At 36.2% G+C, this 21738-nt stretch overlaps 1 protein-coding gene across 1 annotated transcript in view; it reads right to left on the bottom strand.

The window, feature by feature from the left end:
- Positions 1–21738, bottom strand: part of DIAPH2 (diaphanous related formin 2) — a 245612-nt gene that overhangs the window by 205818 nt on the left and 18056 nt on the right. The window contains exons 2-9 of the mRNA XM_075763093.1: positions 18540–18572; positions 15960–16136; positions 14368–14472; positions 10006–10026; positions 2720–2859; positions 2274–2348; positions 2119–2188; positions 665–801 (exon numbers count right to left, since the gene is read on the bottom strand). Of these exons, the coding sequence (XP_075619208.1) occupies positions 665–801; positions 2119–2188; positions 2274–2348; positions 2720–2859; positions 10006–10026; positions 14368–14472; positions 15960–16136; positions 18540–18572 (758 nt within the window). The remainder of the gene's footprint in view (positions 1–664; positions 802–2118; positions 2189–2273; positions 2349–2719; positions 2860–10005; positions 10027–14367; positions 14473–15959; positions 16137–18539; positions 18573–21738) is intronic.

Below are 21738 nucleotides of genomic sequence, written 5' to 3'. Positions count from 1 at the left end.
GCTATAAATGTAAACTTTTTGCCCTTTTCAAATTTGCTTTGTTTAGGTAGAGATGATATTTTAATAAAATCCATAAATATGCTTATTTCTATACTATGAATATTAGATTCTAAACTAATGAAACATTTTAACATGTACTGTCAAATCAGTAATTTTCAAATATAATAAATTCATCTTCCGTCTGCATAGGAGATGTCCCAATCTCAATCCTCCCCTCTACGATAGGCTCAGTAGTGCCCCATGCTAGCACACATTGTTCTACATTGTCTTTAAATCTAACAGCTTTCTCTGTCAGAATTAAATGTTCATAATTCCTGATCATACTCATCAGGGATATATGAAATAACTTATATATTTTTTTTTTCAACAGCCATTTATGAACAGTTATGGCTGATTAACTCCTCTCTTCTCTAACGGTGAAGAATCACAATCCTTTCAGACCTCCCACTTCAGCCACAGTTTGTAGATCTCTGGTCATTTGGCTTTTGTCTGATTTAATATCGGATTAATGCATCAGAAAGGTAAAAGTCTCTTCATTTAAACTACATTAAGAAAGTAAAGACTTAACAGCCTACATTTGTTTCACTGACAAGTTCTCACCTGTTTCCAAACTGAAAACTCATGAGCATTAAAAAAAAAAAAATTGTTTCCATATCTTACTTACATATTGTCCTCTCCAACAATACAGAGAGCAGAAAGTATTTTCACTGTTTCAGTCATCATGTGTGGTTGCTTTGGATCAATTGCTCTTGATAACAGCAAGAGACTTCTTTCATCTCCTAGAATCCTTTGCAATCCGTACTTCAAGAAACAAAAAGCTTAGAGTGAAAAGATTGTCATTGCCTTGAATACTCATCATCATGGGCTTCAGATCCTTAGGAATCCTCACATCCGCTCCCCCCCTCAAATGAAGTTTGGCAACACTCTACTACAACCTTCAACTATTACTGCTTGGGGACACAATTCAGTCTTCCTGATCTTACATTTGAGGCTTTCTGCAAAGAGAGTCAGCTCCCAAGGAAGATACTGTATCTTGTAAAATCAGGTATCCAACAAGAGACAAAACAGTTTCTATTTTCTATCTATATCTGAAACACCTCAATAGTACGAAAAATTCACTTTTTTCCCCTCTCCCTCTCCCTGTAACTGTAACAGCTGCTGGCAAGTCAAAATAATATTTTCCACACAATGACCTATAGAGTTTGAAATTCTTTTTTGAAACAACTGTCTTATTTATAGTATATTCTATTTCACGTTCTGTACAGCTAAATAAAGAAAAACTTACACATTGCATTTATTTAAAAGTAGCATTATTTTTCTTTTTCATTAACTACAGGATAAACCAGCTATCTAATTGTTTGAAGTTACAGTGTAAGTGTAGGAATAGTGGGGGAAGCATGTGACCACTTAAGCTTAATTTTCCCACTTCACAAGACAGGCTATGCTGTGAGACTTTACTAAACTGAGTAACAATACTTAAAAGTATCTTTAATGCACAGTTATATCTGTTACGGGGTGGGGGGGGTGGAATTTTGAATATGCTATGAATTTTGCTATGAATAAAGCAAAATTACAAGTTTAACACATCAATTTCCAGAAGCAGTACTCACGCTTTCTGAACATGAGTAACCCATGTTTGAAACAAGTTAGATACAACTTCAACTAGACCAAAGTTTTATCCTTTACCCACTACCTACCAACTTAAAAACCGTAGCTAAAAAGATATTAAATCATACTCAATTTAAAGTCAGGTGAAAAGTACATTATATTAACAAAAACAATCATGAATTGAAATCATAATTTAGAAAGAAATGTTTTCCTTTCAATTTCACAATTAATTTCCTAATTCACTTATCTTAAATTCAAATACTATCCAAATATTTTACTTCCAAAAATCAATAATATTTAACAAAACTAAGACAAAATGCACATTCAGAATGTTTATGAACAAGACACTCAAAAATTTACACTAAGTTTACAACCTACATTTCCAAATAGTCAGCTGATACTGGATATACAACCTTTCCTTCCTTTTCTGAGATCCAACACGCTTCATAGATCTTGGAGTCAACAAAAAACAATCATGCTAGAAGTATCCGAATTTAAAATATTTCTTACTTTATTGTTCATGAATGCTTTGAGGCACTGGATAAGTTTATGTTGATTCTTCTTATCAATACCTTCTTGCCTTGAAAGGGAGGAGGAAGACAATATAAGTACAAAAAATCTTCACAAGATTCCCACCCCTCCCTTCCAAAGATCCACGTCCTTACTGTTTCTTGTCCAGAAGCTTTTCCAATACATCCAACATAACTCCAAGACCTTCATGTCCAAAATTGTTAACCCAGCTGGAAAAGGAAAAAAAAAGGTACTTTTAATTATTTCTTAATCAAATTTAAAACTTTCAAAGTTATGTCTCCAATACTGCTTGTACATCTCTTCACAGACGCTGCTTTAAGTCTCACTTCCCAGGAAGACCCGATCAACCATTAAGATAAGCACTTAGTTCCAACAACTACAAGTTCCTGAGAACCATTGTGAAATGTGAGAAAATATTGCAGACAGTTGCAAACATTTCACTTTTTCCAGTGTGCTGAGAACTACATTCTTGTGCCAACAAGTATTAGCATAATTACTGTGGTTTCAAAAAAAACCCCACAACTCTTTATTGCTAAGGAAAAACAGCATGATGAAAACTACAGCAGAAATTATTACTTACCTGACTGGATTGCTAGTTAGAGACACTCTCAAAGACTCTAGACAATTAAGAAGCTTTTCATCTGAAATTCCAGATCGCAATTCATGAATATATTCTTGCGAGGACAGTGTACATTCATGCTTGCTGTTTTTCAGTCCACCCTATCACACAAGACAGAATGTTGCTTAATGTTATATTGATCATAGTAGCGTTTAGATGATAACATGTAAGGCCAATATTTCTGCGTGAATTTTAAAAATCACCATTTTCCCTGTACAACTACTAAAGACATCTGACTTGACTTTGATTTGTCATAAGTGCTCTAATAGTTTAGATTTTGCATCACACGGGTAAATATTTTTCTGTAATCTTCTTCACTTCTTTAAGTGCACGTACTACATCTTGGATATAAAAATTTAAACATGTTAATACGACTGAATGATGGAATTAACTGCTACACACTCTAATTTAACATCTACTTCACAACACTGTAATAGAAACAACCATAAACAGAGAGACATAAAAAGCCCCATACTTGTTATTAAGCTTGTCTGATCATTCTCACTGTACCTGTCTTCTGTTTAAAACGAGCTCTGCATTATCACTGTGGTCATATCCTGACTCTCAAATTAATTCTGTCTTCTACAAAAGAAAGGAAGAAGATAAGTGTGTTGGGTTTGCGTGGCAAGGTTTTGGTAGCAGGGAGACTACAGGGGTGGCTTCTGTGAGAAGCTGCTAGAAGCTTCCCCTGTGTCTGATAGAGCCAATGTCAGCCGGCTCCGAGACAGACCCGCCGCTGGCCAAGGCCAAGCCAATCAGCGCCTCTGTGATAACATATTTAAGAAAGAGAAAAACAGTTAGAGAGCGCTTTTGCAGCCAGAGAGAGGAGTGAGAAGATGTTAGAAACTCTGCAGACACCAAGGTCAGTGAAGAAGGAGGGGCAGGAGGTGCTCCAGGCGCTGGAGCAAGATTCCCCTGCAGCCCGTGGTGAAGACCATGGTGAAGCAGGCTGTCCCCCCCTGCAGCCCATGGAGGAAGGATGAGGGGGTGTAGAGATTCCACCTGCAGCCCGTGGAGGACCCCACGCCGGAGCAGGTGGAGACACCTGAAGGAGGCTGTGACCCCGTGGGAAGCCCACGCTGGAGCAAGCTCCTGGCAGGACCTGTGGATCCGTGGAGAGAGGAGCCCACACCAGAGCAGGTTTGCTGACAGGACTTGTGACCCCATGGGGGACCCCACACTGGAGCAGTTTGCTCCTGAAGGTCTGCACCCCATGGGAGAGACCCACGTTGGAGCAGTTCGTGAAGGACTGTAGCCCGTGGGAAGGACTCACGTTGGAGAAGTTCGTGAAGGACTGTCTCCCGTGAGAGGGACTCCATGCTGGAGCAGGGGAACGATGAGAGGAGTCCCCCTCCGAGGATGAAGAAGTGGCAGAAACACCGCGTGATGAACTGACCATAACCCCCATTCCCCGTCCCCCTGTGCCGCTGAGGGGGGTGGAGGTTGAAGCTGGGAGTGAAGTTGAGCCCGGGAAGATGGGAGGGGTGGGGGGAGGTGTTTTAAGATTTGGTTTTATTTCTCATTCCTCTATGCTGTTTTGCTTAGTAATAAATTAGATGAATCTTCCTAAGTTCAGTCTGTTTTGCTCGTGACGATAATTAGTGAGTGATCTCTCCCTGTCCTTATCTCAACCCATAAGTTTTTTTTCATTGTACTTTTTCTCCCCTGTCTAATGAAGGAGGGGAGTGATAGAGCAGCTCTGGTGGGCACCTGACCCTCAGCCAGGGTCAACCCACCACAATGAGCCACTGAAAAGGACTTTGAAAAGGAGCTGGTATCCACCAACTCTTAAATCAGTGCTTTTAAAACCATGCAATGTGTAACTCAATGATTTCTTGTTGTACCATAATTATATGTTTGGCCACTACTAGAGATCGCTAGAGGATCTTGTTTGCTACAGAAGAATCACATGGAAGATTGGACAAAGAGCTCATCTCCCTACTTGAGCCTCGTTACAGAAGAATAACCACCTACAAGGTATTTCAGTATTAAAATACCTGATAATCAGTTTTTAGAGCTGGAGTATTCAAAACCACAAACAACATCAAAAACATTTTACCAAAAGGTGCAACGAAACTTTTGTACAGCTCTGACAAGTTGCAGAAAAGTAGAATTACCTCAGAAGAGTGGTTATGATTAGTATGCAGTTCCTAAATCATCTAACCTCTAAGTGGTCTATTGAAGAGAACCTGATAAAGATGTGTCATGGGTGTAAAGGCAATATGAAAAGTGCTTGACCTAGAATAGGATTTATATGTATTTGGTTTTAATTGTATCAGGAACTTTTGGCTACTGTAATCTTTTAATTGTCTCTCTTTCAAAAAGTTACACTTTTTATGAAGTTTCTGGTTTGCTCTATTCAAATTCTTACCATTCATTTTTCAAAAAATGTCACTAAGTATGGCTGATGACAAAACGACTTGTCTACATTTAAGTTAATGATTTTGACCTACATACATTCCAGTATTAATTCATATAACAGAACTATGTAAATGTTCACAACGTATTTTCAGATTGTTTGTCCTACCTTCAACAAAACAAAAATCTGACACAGATAGCAAATCCATTAAGACAACAGTGTCCTCTGGACTACGTCAACTTCGAAGATGTTTGTTACTGACACGCATAGTACCTTTAGCTGGACGATGCATGCAAGTTACACATTGAAGGATCAAGACAGATCTAAAGATGAGTAAAACAGGATATAAAGGAACTATGGTCTGTCACTACCAACCTCCTAAACAAAGAGATGCTCTTCTGCTGAAGGAAAAAGAAATAAAAAGAAATAAATGGGTGAAAGTTATCTTTATAAGAGTAGGAACTGACTTTAAATCAGAAAAGTATGTTAGCACTACATATTAAAAAATCGTAATAGTACAGAAAAGTCATCACTCAAAGACCATAAGGTAAAGAACTAGAAAACAGGAACAGTTTTATGCCACTCATTGCATTGAATGGAAACCAACAGAGATTACATATGTAACTAATGTGCACCACCTACACAACACTGGCTACAGTTTTTGTCATTTCAGACAACAGTCATTCCCAAAACCCTAAGAGTAAAAGAAGAAAACAGAAGCACTGCTGTAAGCCAGAAAATCTATGAAGAGATGAGATAATGGAAACCTCAATCAAATGCCATTACATGTTAAGCTAGACCCTGAAAAGCAAACTAGAATGCAAGATGTATTTGTTTTTCCAAAAATATTCTTTCCTGTGGTTAGCCCTTCCACTGTAGTCTGCTGCAAGCTCCAAAGGAGATACCTATTCAGATGAGGCATTTCACATCTTTGCTACATTTTCTTGCATATTTAAACCCAGGGGTGCTCCTGCTGCCTCCTCTTTCTATGCATCAAGGACATTAGTGAGGCTCCTCTACTCTGTTGAGCCCCTTGTTTTCAGAAGACCTATGACTCCCTCAAAAACAGTTAAAATAGGTTAAAGGTTAGAGGAATTGGCAGCATGATCTCCTAAGCCTCCTCGTGTGCCTTACAGGACAAGCATACTTCTCCATTGTACGACTAAGCACCTTTAACTGCATGGCAATGAGGAACCATCTCATGGTCCTTTTTTCTCCTCCTCTTCCAAACAGATGATAAAGGTGGCTCATAAACATCCATTTTCAAACTCTTTCACCCAAATACTCCAGTTCTGGAGAATTCTCACCTTAACAGGATTACTTTCTGTTATTTGCTGCAATCAACTTTTCAGTCTCTAACATCTAGCCACGCTAGCTCGAGTGCTACAACCAGATGCTATTTCTTCTATTCTCCTGTTCAAAGACGGTTTGATTCGAATACTATGTTTAAGTAATGCTATGCCTTTACATGGATCAGACTGCAATATATACACTTCTCATTTACTTTGAAGTACAAGGTCTCAGTGGAAGTTACGCTCTACGTGAGAGCATCCAATAAGGATGAAGGCAAATGCAAAGTACAAAGAAACTTGGAGTGTTAGGTCCCACGCCAGAACTTTCAGAGATTAAATCAATGCATAAGATCAAAAAAATCTTAGAAATTACTTTATGACCAGTCACCTTCACAGTATTACAATTAAGGCATAGACTTATTCATTCATGACAACTCAAACAAAAGCCTGGACCACACATTTAAAATTCTTCTCTTATAAAGTTAGAAGCGATGAAGTTTTAGTGAAAAACTAAGCTTAAGGGAACTCCTAGAACTCTCATAAAAATAACAAGTATATAAAAGAAAACCTAGCTTGCTTTCCCATTAAGAAAGTAAATCTAATCAATTCATATCTGCGTGTAGGACACATTTCAGGGTTTAAGGGACAACAGCGACAGAGACACAGGACAGACACCTTACAGTGCAGGGTATAGTGAAAAGTAAACAAGCATAGTTTTCTCTCTACACAAACTTTTCTTTAATATTTAGAACACCAGGCAACAATTAAATATTTTAGGTATTTTTATGTCAGTTTATCTTACTCTACTTTGACTCCAGGTGATTTCAAAGTTGTGACCTAGACAAAGAAATTCCTCACCCAGGGCCTTCGTAAATATTAGAAGGGACTTCGCAAACGGACAGCTTTATACGCTACCCGGATGTGCCACCAGAAGTCTGTAAACAAGCTTGAGAACCAGTATCTAACAAAACGGGAAAGCAAAAGTATTTTGCCCTCCATGGGGAATAAGCAGATATTCTATCTACCTGGTGGTAAAGATATGTGGAGCACACCTGAACCAAATGGATGTGCTGCAATAGGTAAAGCACAAGATCAGAAAAATCTGTGTAAATTACTCCTCTTTGAGGCACCAGACAATTCAGACCTCATTAGGTCTTAAGCTGAAGCCAAGTTCAGCTGAAGAAGTTACAAGTATATTGCTTCAATGAGACAGTGTTTCCTTCAGTAAGAATGCTGGCAGCCAGTACATTGAATAGAAATCTCACAATATCACAGGTGGGCACTTCAATTCACCAGACCTGTTCCATAATTTAGAAAAAAAAATAATCACTGTTTAGATAGAAACAGAATTGTATTAATAGAGAGTATGCAAAAACTCTTCAGTTAGGCATCGGTGGGGGGAAAATATAAGTTATTGCTTCCACTTCTTTAATAATTATGCTGGTACCAGTTACTTGTTTCTATCTCAAGCAAAGAAACCACAATATTTTTATTAGTGTATAATAACAAAGTCAGATAAGACAAGTTGTTTGGAGAAGGTGGGGGTGGTTTATTTGTTTTTAGGAAAGCAATAAAAGCATTTTCAATTTTTTTTTTAAACAACATATACTCCAGTTGTTGCACATTTGACTTGGAAAAGCAGTATCCTTGTTCAAGCTATGAGGAAACACACTATCAGTTCCTGAACTAGAAAGTGGAAGTTTACGTAGTTCATATCCACTTCACTCTCTAGATATTAGCCAAACATATTAATTCAACCCAATCAAAACACAACTAACAAGCTAATCCTACTTTAGACGTCTACGTTAATGACTTAGAGATAAACAGAAGCAGTGCAGTTGTCATTTCAATGCAATTACCATTGTCTATAAAAGCAAGGAAAGGTTACCTTGCAGGCAGCTAAAGTGCCAAGTGGGCACGAGTGCTTGAAATCCCAAGTAAAACTCAACTAAGTTAAAGCTCTAAACTCCCTATTAGCAGACAAACATCTTCCCTGCGATTGTCACTACAATCTAACAGTACTAGCATCAACAGCCCAAAAACTTCTCCTTCCTAACCACAGTCAATCTGTAAATCTTCAGGAAAATAACTACGTATGTCGGCAGATGCAATCAACACCAAAGCGATGAATCCTAAAAAAACATATACTGAGAAGAAGCACAGCAAGATGCATGCATTCTTTGAGCAATAATAAGCAGAAGCCGTACTCTATGAGGGACATTTCTTCTTACTATTTTGCAAGTTATCTGTGCAAAAACATGCTTTTAATGCGTAACTATTCTTGCTCTCCATCAGACTCTGAATTAAAAGGCATGGGGAAGAAAACAGATATTACAGAGCTTCTCCACTACCCATTCTGCATATACCAGTTTCCTTTATAAAATAATCTCTTCACAAAGCAGTTGTTCAGGCTAATTCATATCATAAGGATATTACATGGCAGAAGGAATTATTTGAACCTGGTTTTAATGTACTGATTTGGACAGTTAATTTTTCCCCTCAAAAATCAAATACTTTTAAATACCTTCGTTGTGCTTCTGTGTTTTCTCAATCAGCATACGAACCAGTACTGCATACAAAAAAGTACTGGTGAATAGAGACAGAAAAGTCTGTTCAAAGATCGCTCTGAATAAAGCAAAGCCAACAGCAATTTCTTTATTCCTATGCGCTGTATCCTTATATATTTAAGTACATCTGAGGTAATGATCAGACAGTTTTAAGTCATAGGTTGTTCTTTATTCTTTTTACTACAAAATGGAAGTACTGAATACACCCTAAGTAGAAAACCTTGCAGCACCTGAAAAGCCTGTTTTGGCTGCAATAAAAAACATAAAGTCCATCCATAATTAAAAAGTAGAGCTTTGCTTTCAGATAGCGTTTAAAATGTATATGTAATCATCCCCCCCAAAAAAACCTTTTTCTAGGAAACAAAAATTTGCTGAATTCCGTCCAACAAATTAAGTCCCAAATATTTGGTTGGGTTTTTTTTTAAAAACAAACAAAAAAACCCTTAACCAAACACTAACTCATCCGTGACTTAACATAAAATGTAGCGGAGCACTTAAGAGAAAAGTTGTGCTGTGAGCGATCTCATCTTATGCTTATTAATTGACCTTCTGAATGCTCTATGTTAATCTTATTCTCACACTGATATCCAACAGCTGACATTTCCATGATAAACTATGAATGCTAACAACTAGAACATTAAAAGAAAAAAAAATCCACATCTCAACAGAATGAAGTAAGGCAAATACTGTAAATTTAAAGTTTTTGTTGAAGGCAATAACTTAAAAGCAAGATAGGTCTAAATTATATTTGTTGCTCACGATGAACAGATGAGTTCTCAGTTAATCTGAAGTATTTAGAAACAGATTCCTGAAAACTTAAAAACACATCCCTCAAAAGTACAATCAATGATCTTATACTAGTAAGATAAACATGACTGAGGTAATTGATAAGTATTTTGATAAAACAAGGATTCAGTTATGCTCACTGAACTTTTAAATCCAAGATAAAAATCCAGAATATTCCAGCCTAATCTCTGAAAATGGAAGTGTATTCATAAGGAAAAACAAAACTATCATGTTCATACTCACCGGAACTTTACTTCCGACTATCTGCATGCAGTGGTCAGCCAAGAGAGGTTATTGTGTAAAAAAGATAATAATAATACATAAATAAACACAGCAAAGTACTTAGTAGGATGTAGCAACACACAAATTTTTCAGTGTTTAATCATTAGTAGTAGTTACATTCTTTTATTATTTTATCAAACTGTTTAAGAGCTACAGCTTCTCCATAGGAAAACAGTAGTTCTACTGTAGGATAAATAATTTTAAATTCTTATGTTCCACTGCTGAGTCATCAGTATTTTAAACATTTACAAACTAATAACTAAATACATAGCTTGAAAGACTAAGAGATATGCCATTTCGTTAAAATTTTCAGTCATGTATAAAATATTTGACACTGAGAAAACCACAGAACAAACTAATGACATACTGATTTCCTTGTAACAACTGCATTTATTATCGAGCTTTTGATCTATTTATATGATGTCATCACTGAATTTAATTAAGTTTTCATAATCAAAAACATAGCCTACAGTTATAAATCTAACTTGCATTTCAGAAAATCTCATGTGGCGTTTTTCTTCAACTGCTCAGTATGGATGCTTTTAATTACATGGATAATTAAACCATGATTTACAGGATGACATCGTCTCTTTTTTACCATGGAACAGCATCTCTGCATATTCATGAACAAGTTGACTTTCTGCAGAAGAAACTCTGCAGAAAGGCAGCACATCTCTGCCCTGCTCTGTCACTTTGCATAAATGACCATGTTCCTGTGAACACCAGGAGTATGGACTTCTGCCAAAATACTGTAGGCCTTTCCTTGACAGATATTTGCTGCAATCTGATAGCAGCCAGTTTATTGAATAACCACTTTTATCTGATTAAGAACCTCAGACAGTACAATTTTGTTGAGATTTGAATTTGATTATATCTGTTCAGCCTCTACCTGCTTCATTTTCTACTCTTATCTCTTCCATTATTCTTTTAGGAAGTCTTTCAGAAGACAGAAGTCCCTGCAAGTCTTCCACAATCACCTCTTCTCTCCTCTTCCTGATCATGCTTCCTCTAGAAGCACAAGATGGACTGTCATCACCAGACAATCTCTTTTCCCAATCTACTACCTTCTTCTCTCACCAATGTCCAACTCATTCAGTATGACATGTCACCAAGTTCAGTTCTGAAACAGAATTCTGAGCCTTCATCATTTCCCAAATATAATTTCCATGGACAACAATCTTTCTCTTCGGTAGAAGGAATCAGAAGCACAGATAATCACTTCACACCAAAGCATCTAGCTTATTAGCTTCTATCCTTCCATCCCCCAAGGAAAAGGAAAGGTTTTTTCATCCACTGAAAACCAAGGTTTCTTTCTCACTCAGAACCCTGACGACAGTACAGTGTTTCAGAAAAGCATGGTCAACATGCTGCAGATGGCACACAAGGCAGAGAAAATGAAGCACCAAATTTAAAAATAATTTGATTAAGACAACATCAGCAAATGAGAGCGATATTTTCAAATGAGCAGGGAGAGCTCAAAACCCTAACTAAAGCAAATATGAAATGAACTGGAAGAAAAGTCACATCAACTGTTAAGTGTGTTTTGTGAGCTCTAAGCAGAAGAAAAGGCCAAGTATTTTCAGCATAAAAAAGGAAGACAGATGAATGATTATCTGTGACCAAAGAAAAACGTAGAAAATTTTAAGAAAGATCTTATTGAATGCGATCAGCATTTTCATGGAAGACAAGCCCAAAGATGGCCTGAAGAAAGAGTTTGACAATTCATGATGCAGTAAAAATTGGTTAGAGTTGAATTCAACCAAGCAGAATAGTAGTTTAACTAAACACAAGATAAAATCAACAATGAAAATGAAGTTTTGCTTTATGGTAAGTTCTCAATCAACATTTTACAATTGAGCTTCACTATTTATACTTTTTAAATCAGTTAAGAAACTAGCTATTAAAAGGCTAAATTAGGGTAACATGCTACAGAAAGGTCATTCATATTTCTGAACAACCTTAAATTATTCCATTCAAATGCTGTGATTCAATTGCAAGGAGGACTTACTGAAGCACACAAACTTTGATACGAGCTCTTTTTCCGTCAGAAAAAACATTTTGCATGTGTATAAAACATCCATACTGGCGCTGACTTAAGTTCAAAGCGGACATTCATGTATAAGGAGATTTTTTGAATTGGGGGGGGGGGGCAAAAATATCTGTAGTTTTGTTAAGTGTCCCATGCTGCAGCACATATGGTGGCAGTTATGCAGTTGGTTAAAATTTACAGCAGTTACACGTGCAATGGTAGCCATGCTTTTCTTACTCAGCTACAAAATTATGGTACATGAGGCAGCTACATTTCAATATCACTATATATAAGAGATCACCATCGTCCAACTACTTTTTGGGAAAAAATGGCAAGTGCTTCCATTGTGAAGGTTTCTACTGCTACAATAAAATATTTTTGCTTACTAAGAAAAATTTAATATTGATCATCAAGTGAAGACAAAAACCTTACAACACATGATCAATAGTTCCCAAAGATAGTCTAGGCAAAGTATATTAACAGGAAATTTCATAATATTCACTGCATAAGCTTGAATAATTCTTCAGTAACTTGTATGTTTAGCTAGACCACGTTTTAAGCACTGGAATCCTTCCAGGACAGACTAAAGGACTCTAGATTTTGTTTAAGATGAACTCCCGCAGGAACATCATTCCTCTCAGAAACATAAATCTCCATTTTCACATTATAATGCAAGTTTTTCCTCACTTAAGTTTATAATGTTTAATGCAAAGGATTTGCATTTAATAATTGCATGTCATTATAGTTTTAATTTTTTTCAATTTAACTCTGCAGAGCTGATTTTAAAGGTTAAAAAAAAACAAGTCAACCATACTGCTTGCAGTCCATGCTTATAGATTCATTAGGCAGACACCAACATAATCTTATTTGCCAGTTTATTTCACTAAGAAATAGATTATTATGTAATGTTATCTGTATTTAGCAGACTCAGCTCTGTAGAACTGCTACCAGTGCTGCCATTACGTATTTGAACAATTTTTCCACGCAGCCTTTATTTCCAGTAACCTTTTATTGGACACAATAACTTATATGTGAAAAGAGATGTGATTCATCCTAATTTCCAAATAAAAGCATATGCATTACTTAATTTTATTGAAGAACTATGCTGATAGCAAGTTTTATCACTTGAAGTATACTACTGCCCCTTGGATACACAAAGCTACCCCCCCACACACACACATGCTTCTCCCCAATAATGTAATACATTCAGTTCCTCAGAATTCACCACTGGCTTCTTTAAAATTCTTTATACAACAAATAGTGGCACAAATGAGGACAAAAATCTATTTGTAGGGAAATCACTGTGTGTGTGTGTGTGTGTGTGTATATATATATGTTTCATCCAACATTCACGAATTTTTGTGGCATATTCTCCTTTTACATAAGAACTATATTTGCCATAGCCAATTTTTAACACACAAAAAGCATTACTGTTGTATTTTATAACTAAAGTCCCACTACTATTTGTCCCACTACAGAAAATAAATTGCAGTTTTTCACTATTTGAAACTGTATTTCTTCACCCCAACAAATATTGAAGCATCCAGTGCTTCTCTTACATGTCTGGCACCCCAAAAGAGAGATTTCAAAAGTTATGCATGAAGGATCCATCAACTAAGGTTTAATCAATCAACTTAAGTACAGAGAATGATCAACATGAATGAAAGGTCTGAATATATGTTTTCCTACTCAAAATATAATTTGAAACTCATTTTAAGACCATCTTTTCACTAACGGAATCATTTTATTTACTCTCAGAACAATTCTTAGCAGAGTATTTAACGCAGTCTTCAAGCCAGCTACAGTACTCAACATATTCAAATTAAGCTAAAACACTGGCTTTACTTCAATTTTAAATACTTTCAATATTTTGATTCCCTGTTTCTAACACTGCAAATTGTACATCTAGTATGTACGTCATTACTGAAACCATAAAGTCATGCTGTCCCTTCCAAGAACTTTTGGTACCAAAAATTCGTAAGATGAATTCCACGGAAATATGCTCAGGTTCTATCCATTACTCTACATCATTGGATTTGCAATTTCTTATGGTTTACATGAAAGCATCAAAGTTTTTTACATTGCCCAACAACTGAATAGAAACTAACCCTTCAGACACAGCTGCAAGCATTTAAAAGAATATTAGTAAGTACAGATTTAACTTTTTTTTCCCCCCTAACACTCTTAGAAGATAAACCTAGACCAAAAAAACGCAAAGTTTCAAGCTTGAAAAGCATAGCACTCATGAAGCTAAGCTTCTTAGTTTCCTCTGTCTTGGAGAGGTGACTACTTACAGATTTGGCAGTTGCAGAAATGTACTGGGCAACCATCTCACGTTTTGTGGACAAGTCTTTATCTCTTAAAGGAGCTTTACGTTCTTCATTTAGATTCATGTCTTCCTGTAAAGAAACATACCACACAACATCAAGATTCTATTTCATGCTTTTTATTAGTTGCTGGCTTTATACTCCTTTTCTTAAACAACTGGTTCATTTAAGAACACACAGAAGTGACTTCTTCCAGCTTATCATATTTCAGTTTGTTTAATTCTGAGCCATCCGATTTTCTCATTTAATTTTGTCACTTCAAGTGTTCACTACTTTCAAGACTGAGCCAAAACTGTAATTTCATCAAGCATAGTTACCATTACTGGAATTTGGCTCAAGAAACAGAACTAGAGGACAAAACAAAAATTCTACACTTCAAGTTGATTACGTAAGTTTTAACTCTTGTGAAGTTCCTGTGTTTTTTATAAAATTTTATCATGATGGACACTATTCCTGCACTATCTAATCAGAAGACTATTATTACACAGCTTGTGGCAGGAGCAGATGCAAATGTGTTCTGATGTATTGAAAATAAACCTAGAAGTCCATATATTCTGCTAGATTAAATCTAAAGATGTTTGTTTCAACTTCATAACTGATTACATACAATATGTAGTCATTACTATTCATGACTAGTCTTGCCATCAAAAGTCAAGGTAACTTCAGATTAGCAACTAAGACCAGTAAATGTTACTGTAATAATTTACTAGCTAATAGCTTTTTCAAAGAATTATTAGTCTCCAAGACAGACCTATTGTCTGCTTCAATTAGTATTACTTGGAAAAGTTAAAAATTAACCCTTTAATCTAACAAGCAAATGAAACAAGTATTAACACTTATCCCACTTTTCAAAAGAGATTCACAACTGCATTGAACAGAGTAGAGCTACACAACGGAATAGGACAGTTCTTTGGCCATACTGATTGTATGGAAGTTTACAACAATTTTAAAGAATGATACAGAAAACAGTATTTCTACCAATACTCAAAAGATTGCATTTCCTGATACTTGATGTATCAACTTCAGTGTGCATGGCAGAATACACACCTACCGCAAAAGTTTGTTTCTGTATTACTAACAGAAAAGCTTGCTTGTGACTAAGCACCTTGACAAGTGATCTTAAGATAGAAAATATTCAAGGCTATACAAAAATTCAGCTTTCTATACATTAAGATTTTATTAATGGAAATTACTATTTTCCAAAGGTATTTACTTAATTCTATTCAAAACTATCCTTCAACAGCAGTACCCAATTACTGCAACTAATTAGAGGTTATCTTAATGACACAATCAACAGCTCAGGATTTTTATTTTTGGCTTTTTGCCTTTGTTTTCTCTGTAGAAGTAGACCAAGTCATTTAAACATATATAACACCAGCACTCTATGAGTTACTCAATTGTTTATATGTCAATTTAGACAGGCTTATCAGGCCTATGCTATGCACTCCCAAGTAGTTAATATTTCCAAAATGACAACATATGAAAATCACTACTACATAATAAATACCAACATGAAAACAAATTAAAACCTCATAAAACAATGTAGCACATCATCTTACCATCATTTTTTCAAAGAGATCCATAACTTCTTTTTCAGATAAGTTTGTGCAACGGTCATCAGTATGTGCCTGGCCAATTGGGATTTCACTTATAGAAGGCTGAGAGTCAATAGGATGCTGAATGAGAGGTTTCTCTTTTTTCACTGCTGATTTTCTGAAGCTTGTTATTCTGTCACGCTGCAGAGACATCCGTTCAAAAATAAGTAGAAATAAAAATATAGGAAAGCAGCCAATTACATGGCAGTAATACACACATTTTTAGTTAATCCAAGCAGCAGAGTTAAAAATCAAACTGAACTGTAAGTAAAAATACTCTAACATTCAGAGATTATTTTTCATAGAAAGACAACAACATTTAAGGTAAATTCATGAAAAATCACATGCAAAACTATGTCTCACAGTTTCAAAAGTATGCCATCTATGTTAAACTCTTAGCATTTCAAAATCTGGAGTTCATCTTCTCATATTACTCCCTAATTATCCTGATAGTGAATAAATATGGTACCACAAAGGTAATGTCCAAGTGTTCCTTCACCTGAAGAGCTATAAGTCTTTGGAGGACAACTGAAAAAGCCAGCGTTGGGAAGGAGGTACTCACAAGTTCATCAGGCTTATAAAAAAATCCTGCTAAAGTAAAATAAAGTTTGTAGAGGAATTAATGCTCCAAGTATAATTCACAATTCCTTGAAGTGTTTTTGAGTATGGACTCCTGAAATTAGTGCAGAATTTTAAAAAGCCAGTAATGGATTACTCACATAGAAGCAGCCACCCATAGTTAAATACACGTAACAAACATTAGTGAAAGCATACCACAGTCTGCAATGACATTTCACGGGTTAAGGCCGACTTGTTTTATGCCTTATACCAAACCCCCACCTTTTTTTTTTTTTTTTTTAAAGCATGCTTAATCAGTTAATTTGTTAATATTGGAAACAACCAACAAGAGCACCTTCCTTATAAGGCCATTTATTACTGTATTATTAATATATAACTATTCTCAATAGAGTTGGGTTTTTTTATTTAATAATAGTCTTTAACTATATACATATATATATGTTCATTTTGAGAACATTATGTCTATAGCAATTTTTGTAAACTAACTGCATCAACAAATACTAGTGTATTTGTTTCAGGCACTGAACAGCCTTATGAAGATGTGCTTTCATTTAATAGCAGCTTATGTAGGGTTACCAGTACCACTCACAGCAGTTATTACAATCTCTATAAAGACATCTAAACCAAAATTTATATTTTCGATCATTAAACCACCTCTGTGAGGTGTGAAAAGTTTAATGAAGTATTTCATTCATAGGAAATTCGGATTCATTTTAGCTTAGTCCAGTCAAGGGTGGAAAAAATTGACCAAGTGTTGTGGAATATGGGGAAGAAAGGGTTTGGGTTTTTTTTGTTTTGTTTCTTTTTCTTAGTTTGTTTTGTTGTTGGGTTTGTTTTGCTGCTGTTGTTTGAGATCTTACAACACTACCTTTCATTTTTGAAGGGAAAGTATCCCTAGATAAGCTGCACGCCCTTTGAATTTCTTTGGAGGATTTTTTTTCTGTTTGTGTTTTTAAGGGGAGGGGGGTTGGGTTTGGGTTTTCTTCTTCCTTAGAAGTCTTACAATTGCGGACAGAAACACATTACCTACAAGGATACTGTTCACATCTTTAACAAGGCAAGAATTTTACTTTAATCCCATTTTTTCCTTATTTGAATGGTTTACATTACAGTTTCTGAAACTAAAATTAGGGCACAGCCTACTGAAAAGGCCAAAGATATGACAAAATGCCTGAAAGGCAGTATCCAAAATTAGCCAATACACACCAAATGCAGTCTTAATGTTCACTTACATTAAAATGCCCATTCAGCAGTGACAAAAAAAGCCATTTAAGATCTATTTCACCATACTGTGATCTGTTTCAATTATACCTTATTAACAATAAATTTCTTTAATCAGATTGCAATGGTGAAATCACTTTAAATCCATAAATAAATCTTCTACACAATTACTAGGTACAATTTCTTCATTCCAGACATATAAGTGGTGATTAACTAAGTGGCCAATGTGGCTTAACTATTATATATAGAAAATAAAAGTTTATAATTTTACTGAAATCAATTTTAATAAGTTCCTGTAAAAATACTTTGCAATAGGTTTCAAAGTATTCAGTATTATGAAGTTAGTGCTACTGAATACAAATGTTGTTTGACATACAGTACGCACTTATAACCCAGAATGGTTCCACTTGAATCATGTGGCAACTAATGTGGAAGAACTACTGTCGATTCTTTCTATTAAAAAGGTCAAGAGAAATAACACTTGAACTGTTGAATAAGTTTCAGTAATCTACAGTATTACTAAAGTATTTACAATGTGGTTAAAGAAGCTTCTCCAAACAGCTATCATTAATTACTCGTCTTCAACTGAAGTTACAAATGAAGATCTTTAGTAGTAACTCAATTTTCTGAAATCTAATGCTTAATATCCTTATAAGAACATGTTATATTGTCCACAACATTTGAAGTAAAATAGCATGCAGCGTGGAGTTACCATTGCAAATTAAGATGTTACAAAGACCTTACCATATCATCTGCCAAAGTTTTTATTTGAATATTCTATTAAAAAAAAAACAAACACAAATCAAAGGAAAAAAAAGTGTTACCTACTGTTTCAGAATACAGTAGTCTATATTTCACTTATACTAACATTAAAAAGCACTTGAAATTTCAGTAAGTGAAATGAGCATGGTATCTACTGCATTTTATGTGAAAACGTGAGCTTGCATCCCATTTCATCCTGTCTTTTGACTATTTAATTCGTAAACCTGAAACCCGTACAGCTCTAGCACCCCCGCTATTTCACAAAAATGCAGTAAGATCTCTTAGAAAGCTTTTCAAAACAAACATGGACTACTGGACTTCAAACCAAGTCAGCAGATAGCTATATGACATTCTCAGTTTTGACAGAGTTTTTGAGACTAAGAGTTGAAGAGAATTTCCTGTGCCCTAGTAGCTTCTTGGGCCTTCTGCCTATTTCTCCTTAACACTGAGTATTGGAAATTGATGGATGAACTGGTTGAAGTCAGTGTACTGATGGTGCACAAACCAGTCACTACTATCTCTCCCTCCCTAGTACCCTCTTTTTCCTCAACGGCAGTAAAATCTCGCTGACAAAAATCACCAACATTACATCTTTATTCACAGCCAAAAAGCAATCTATATTACATACCAATAATCATATCAAGAAATCACTCGGTTAATAAACATTCCTCAATTTACACCAAGTAGTCATGAATAGCTAATTAAGGTCTAGAACTTTGGGGGGGTGGGGGTGGGGGGTGGTGTTGGAATTCAGAGACAAAGAGAATGACTGTGTACGAAAAAGCATGGCAGTTGATCCATAATGACAGAGCCCTGCAAGTTACTGGTTAGGAAACAGCAACCCTATCTTCTTGAACAGAAAGGTTTCAGATTCCTTGGTTATGCTCTTACCAGCCAAAATGATCAAGGTGCTTCTTGTCAACAGACCATACCACTGCGTATTGCTAACAGTGGATGAGTTCAATGCTGCTGGAAATGAACCTAAAACTGTTCAAAATACACCACACAATATTTAACTTCCCCTTGCTGAAGGATTTTAATACACCATGCTACTTCTAATTCTACTTTCTGTATCTTGGCTACAATTGTCAATATTATATTTCTGAAACAAATTTGCAAGACTATACAAATAGTGGAGGAGGGGTCAAAGTGGGAAGGAGGGGCAATGAGGTCATGCTTTAAAAATACTATGAAGATAAACACTCAGAAGTACCCAGGACAGTGTGGTGGACTGACCCCAGCTGGCAGGTCAGTCCTCACCCAGCCACTTGCTGCGGGATCAGGGAGAAAATCACAAGTGTAAAGGCAAGAAAAACTCATGGATTGAGATAAAGACAATTTAACAAGCGAAGGGGGGAAAAAATTATAAAGCAGCAAACTATGCAAAAGCCATCACTCACCACCAGCAAAACGATACCTACCCGGACTCCGAGAAACTGCTATTTTGGAAAAAACTTCTCCTCCCCAGCCCGCCACCCCTGGTTTCATTGCTGAGCACAACAATATATGGTATGGAATATCTCTGGTTAGTTTGGATCAGCTGCCCTGGCTGTGTTCCCTCCCAACCTCTGGCCCACCCCATCCTACTCCCAGGGGAGTCACAGTAAGAATCAGTAAGCCTTGACACTGGGTAAGCACTATTCAGCAAAAGCTAAAACACTGGTGGTTTATCAACACTGTTTTGGTGACAAATCTGTAACAAAAGCACCATATGGGCTGCTCTAAGGAAAATTAACTACATCCCAGCCCAATCCAGCACAGACAGCTAGGATAAAATGTTTTTTTCTTACTACTCCAGAGGTTGACACCAACCTTTCAGCTTCTCCACTGTCATATCTCAAACCTGTTCCTTACAGCTACACCTCTCCTGTATTTTTGTTACCTGGACTTAGTATGGAGTTAAAAGAGGAAGTTTGAAATCAAAACTAAGATGGTCCTTACCCTGGCAAGTAGATCTCTTCTTTTTAAATGGAGATTATTGAGCAAGAAGTCCAAATGAAGTAAAGCCTAACCATGACCTCAACCCAGAGATAGCTGTATAGGCAAGCTGTAAAACTCTATATCTGTTTTAGCAGTCACCTGTACTAGAAATACTTTTTTGTTCCCTTCTCATTTAAGTACTGTCAATCTCTCCCAGAACCTGGAACAGGATAATCTACTCCATCTCTACATTTATGTTGCACTTGTCACTCAAACTCCTCTGGGTAAAATACAGAATATTAAAGCAAGACACCACACAGCATTTTTTCCAACATCTCAAGTGCACTTCCCAGATCTCCTTATGGTGCATAAGCTACACTGCTGCCATGAGCTACTCAAGATAAGCAACACATTTAACAGGTAGAAGAGGAACTGCAAGTAGCTGGAGGCAGAGGCAAGGCAGTTATGTACCTGCAGATGCTCACTGACACACAATTTTGACAGTCTCTTATACTAACAAAGAAATCACCCTTCCAGTCTGATTTAAGAACATAAACTAAAAGTAGTTTACCTCCCCAGGAGGAAGTTTAAGATACCACAGGTTTTGTAGTCAGTCCTCTAGCATTATTCTTTCAGCCATCTATAAGACAGCCAGAACATCAGAAGACGGAAAAAAATCAACCCCTTCCTAGCTTGTTAAAGACACTAACTCCCCAATTTTAGAAGCAGCCCAAAGGCAAAGGTTTTGCAAAAATCTCTATGATAAAACACTTGCAGATAAGGGATACCAAATTAACATTTATATATATAAACACACCATTTAAGACAGCAGCATATCACCTCTCCTAGTTTTTGGTATCAACACAAACCATGGAACTTCATCAACTCCTATATCAAAGGTATTTCCTACTGATTTACTTAAAAATATCACTTTCTAAGTGAAGAACTATCTATTGATAAACTGGAAAGACCACGTTCAAAAGTGAGAAGCTCTGTCACTTTAGTCTTCTATTTACTCCTCCCAATTTTAGTTTAAGTATCCCACTGCTTGCACAAGTACTGACAGATCATGACAATAAGGCACACAAAAGTAGCATATACTAATGCAACTGCATCACACTTTTTTATCTTAAAAGGTCAGTCTCAGCCACATGAACATTCAGAGTAACTGAAATCTTGCACATAAAACCAGACAGATTTGCACCACAGTTCACTACATTTATTGGTATATAAAAAAAAGTCACTATTTCCTCATACAAGT

This window comes from Balearica regulorum, chromosome 11, assembly GCF_011004875.1.
Source record: "Balearica regulorum gibbericeps isolate bBalReg1 chromosome 11, bBalReg1.pri, whole genome shotgun sequence".
Classification (NCBI taxonomy): domain Eukaryota; kingdom Metazoa; phylum Chordata; class Aves; order Gruiformes; family Gruidae; genus Balearica; species Balearica regulorum.
The sequence above is the reverse complement of the archived record's forward strand: the minus strand, read 5'-3'. Positions and strand labels throughout refer to the sequence as shown.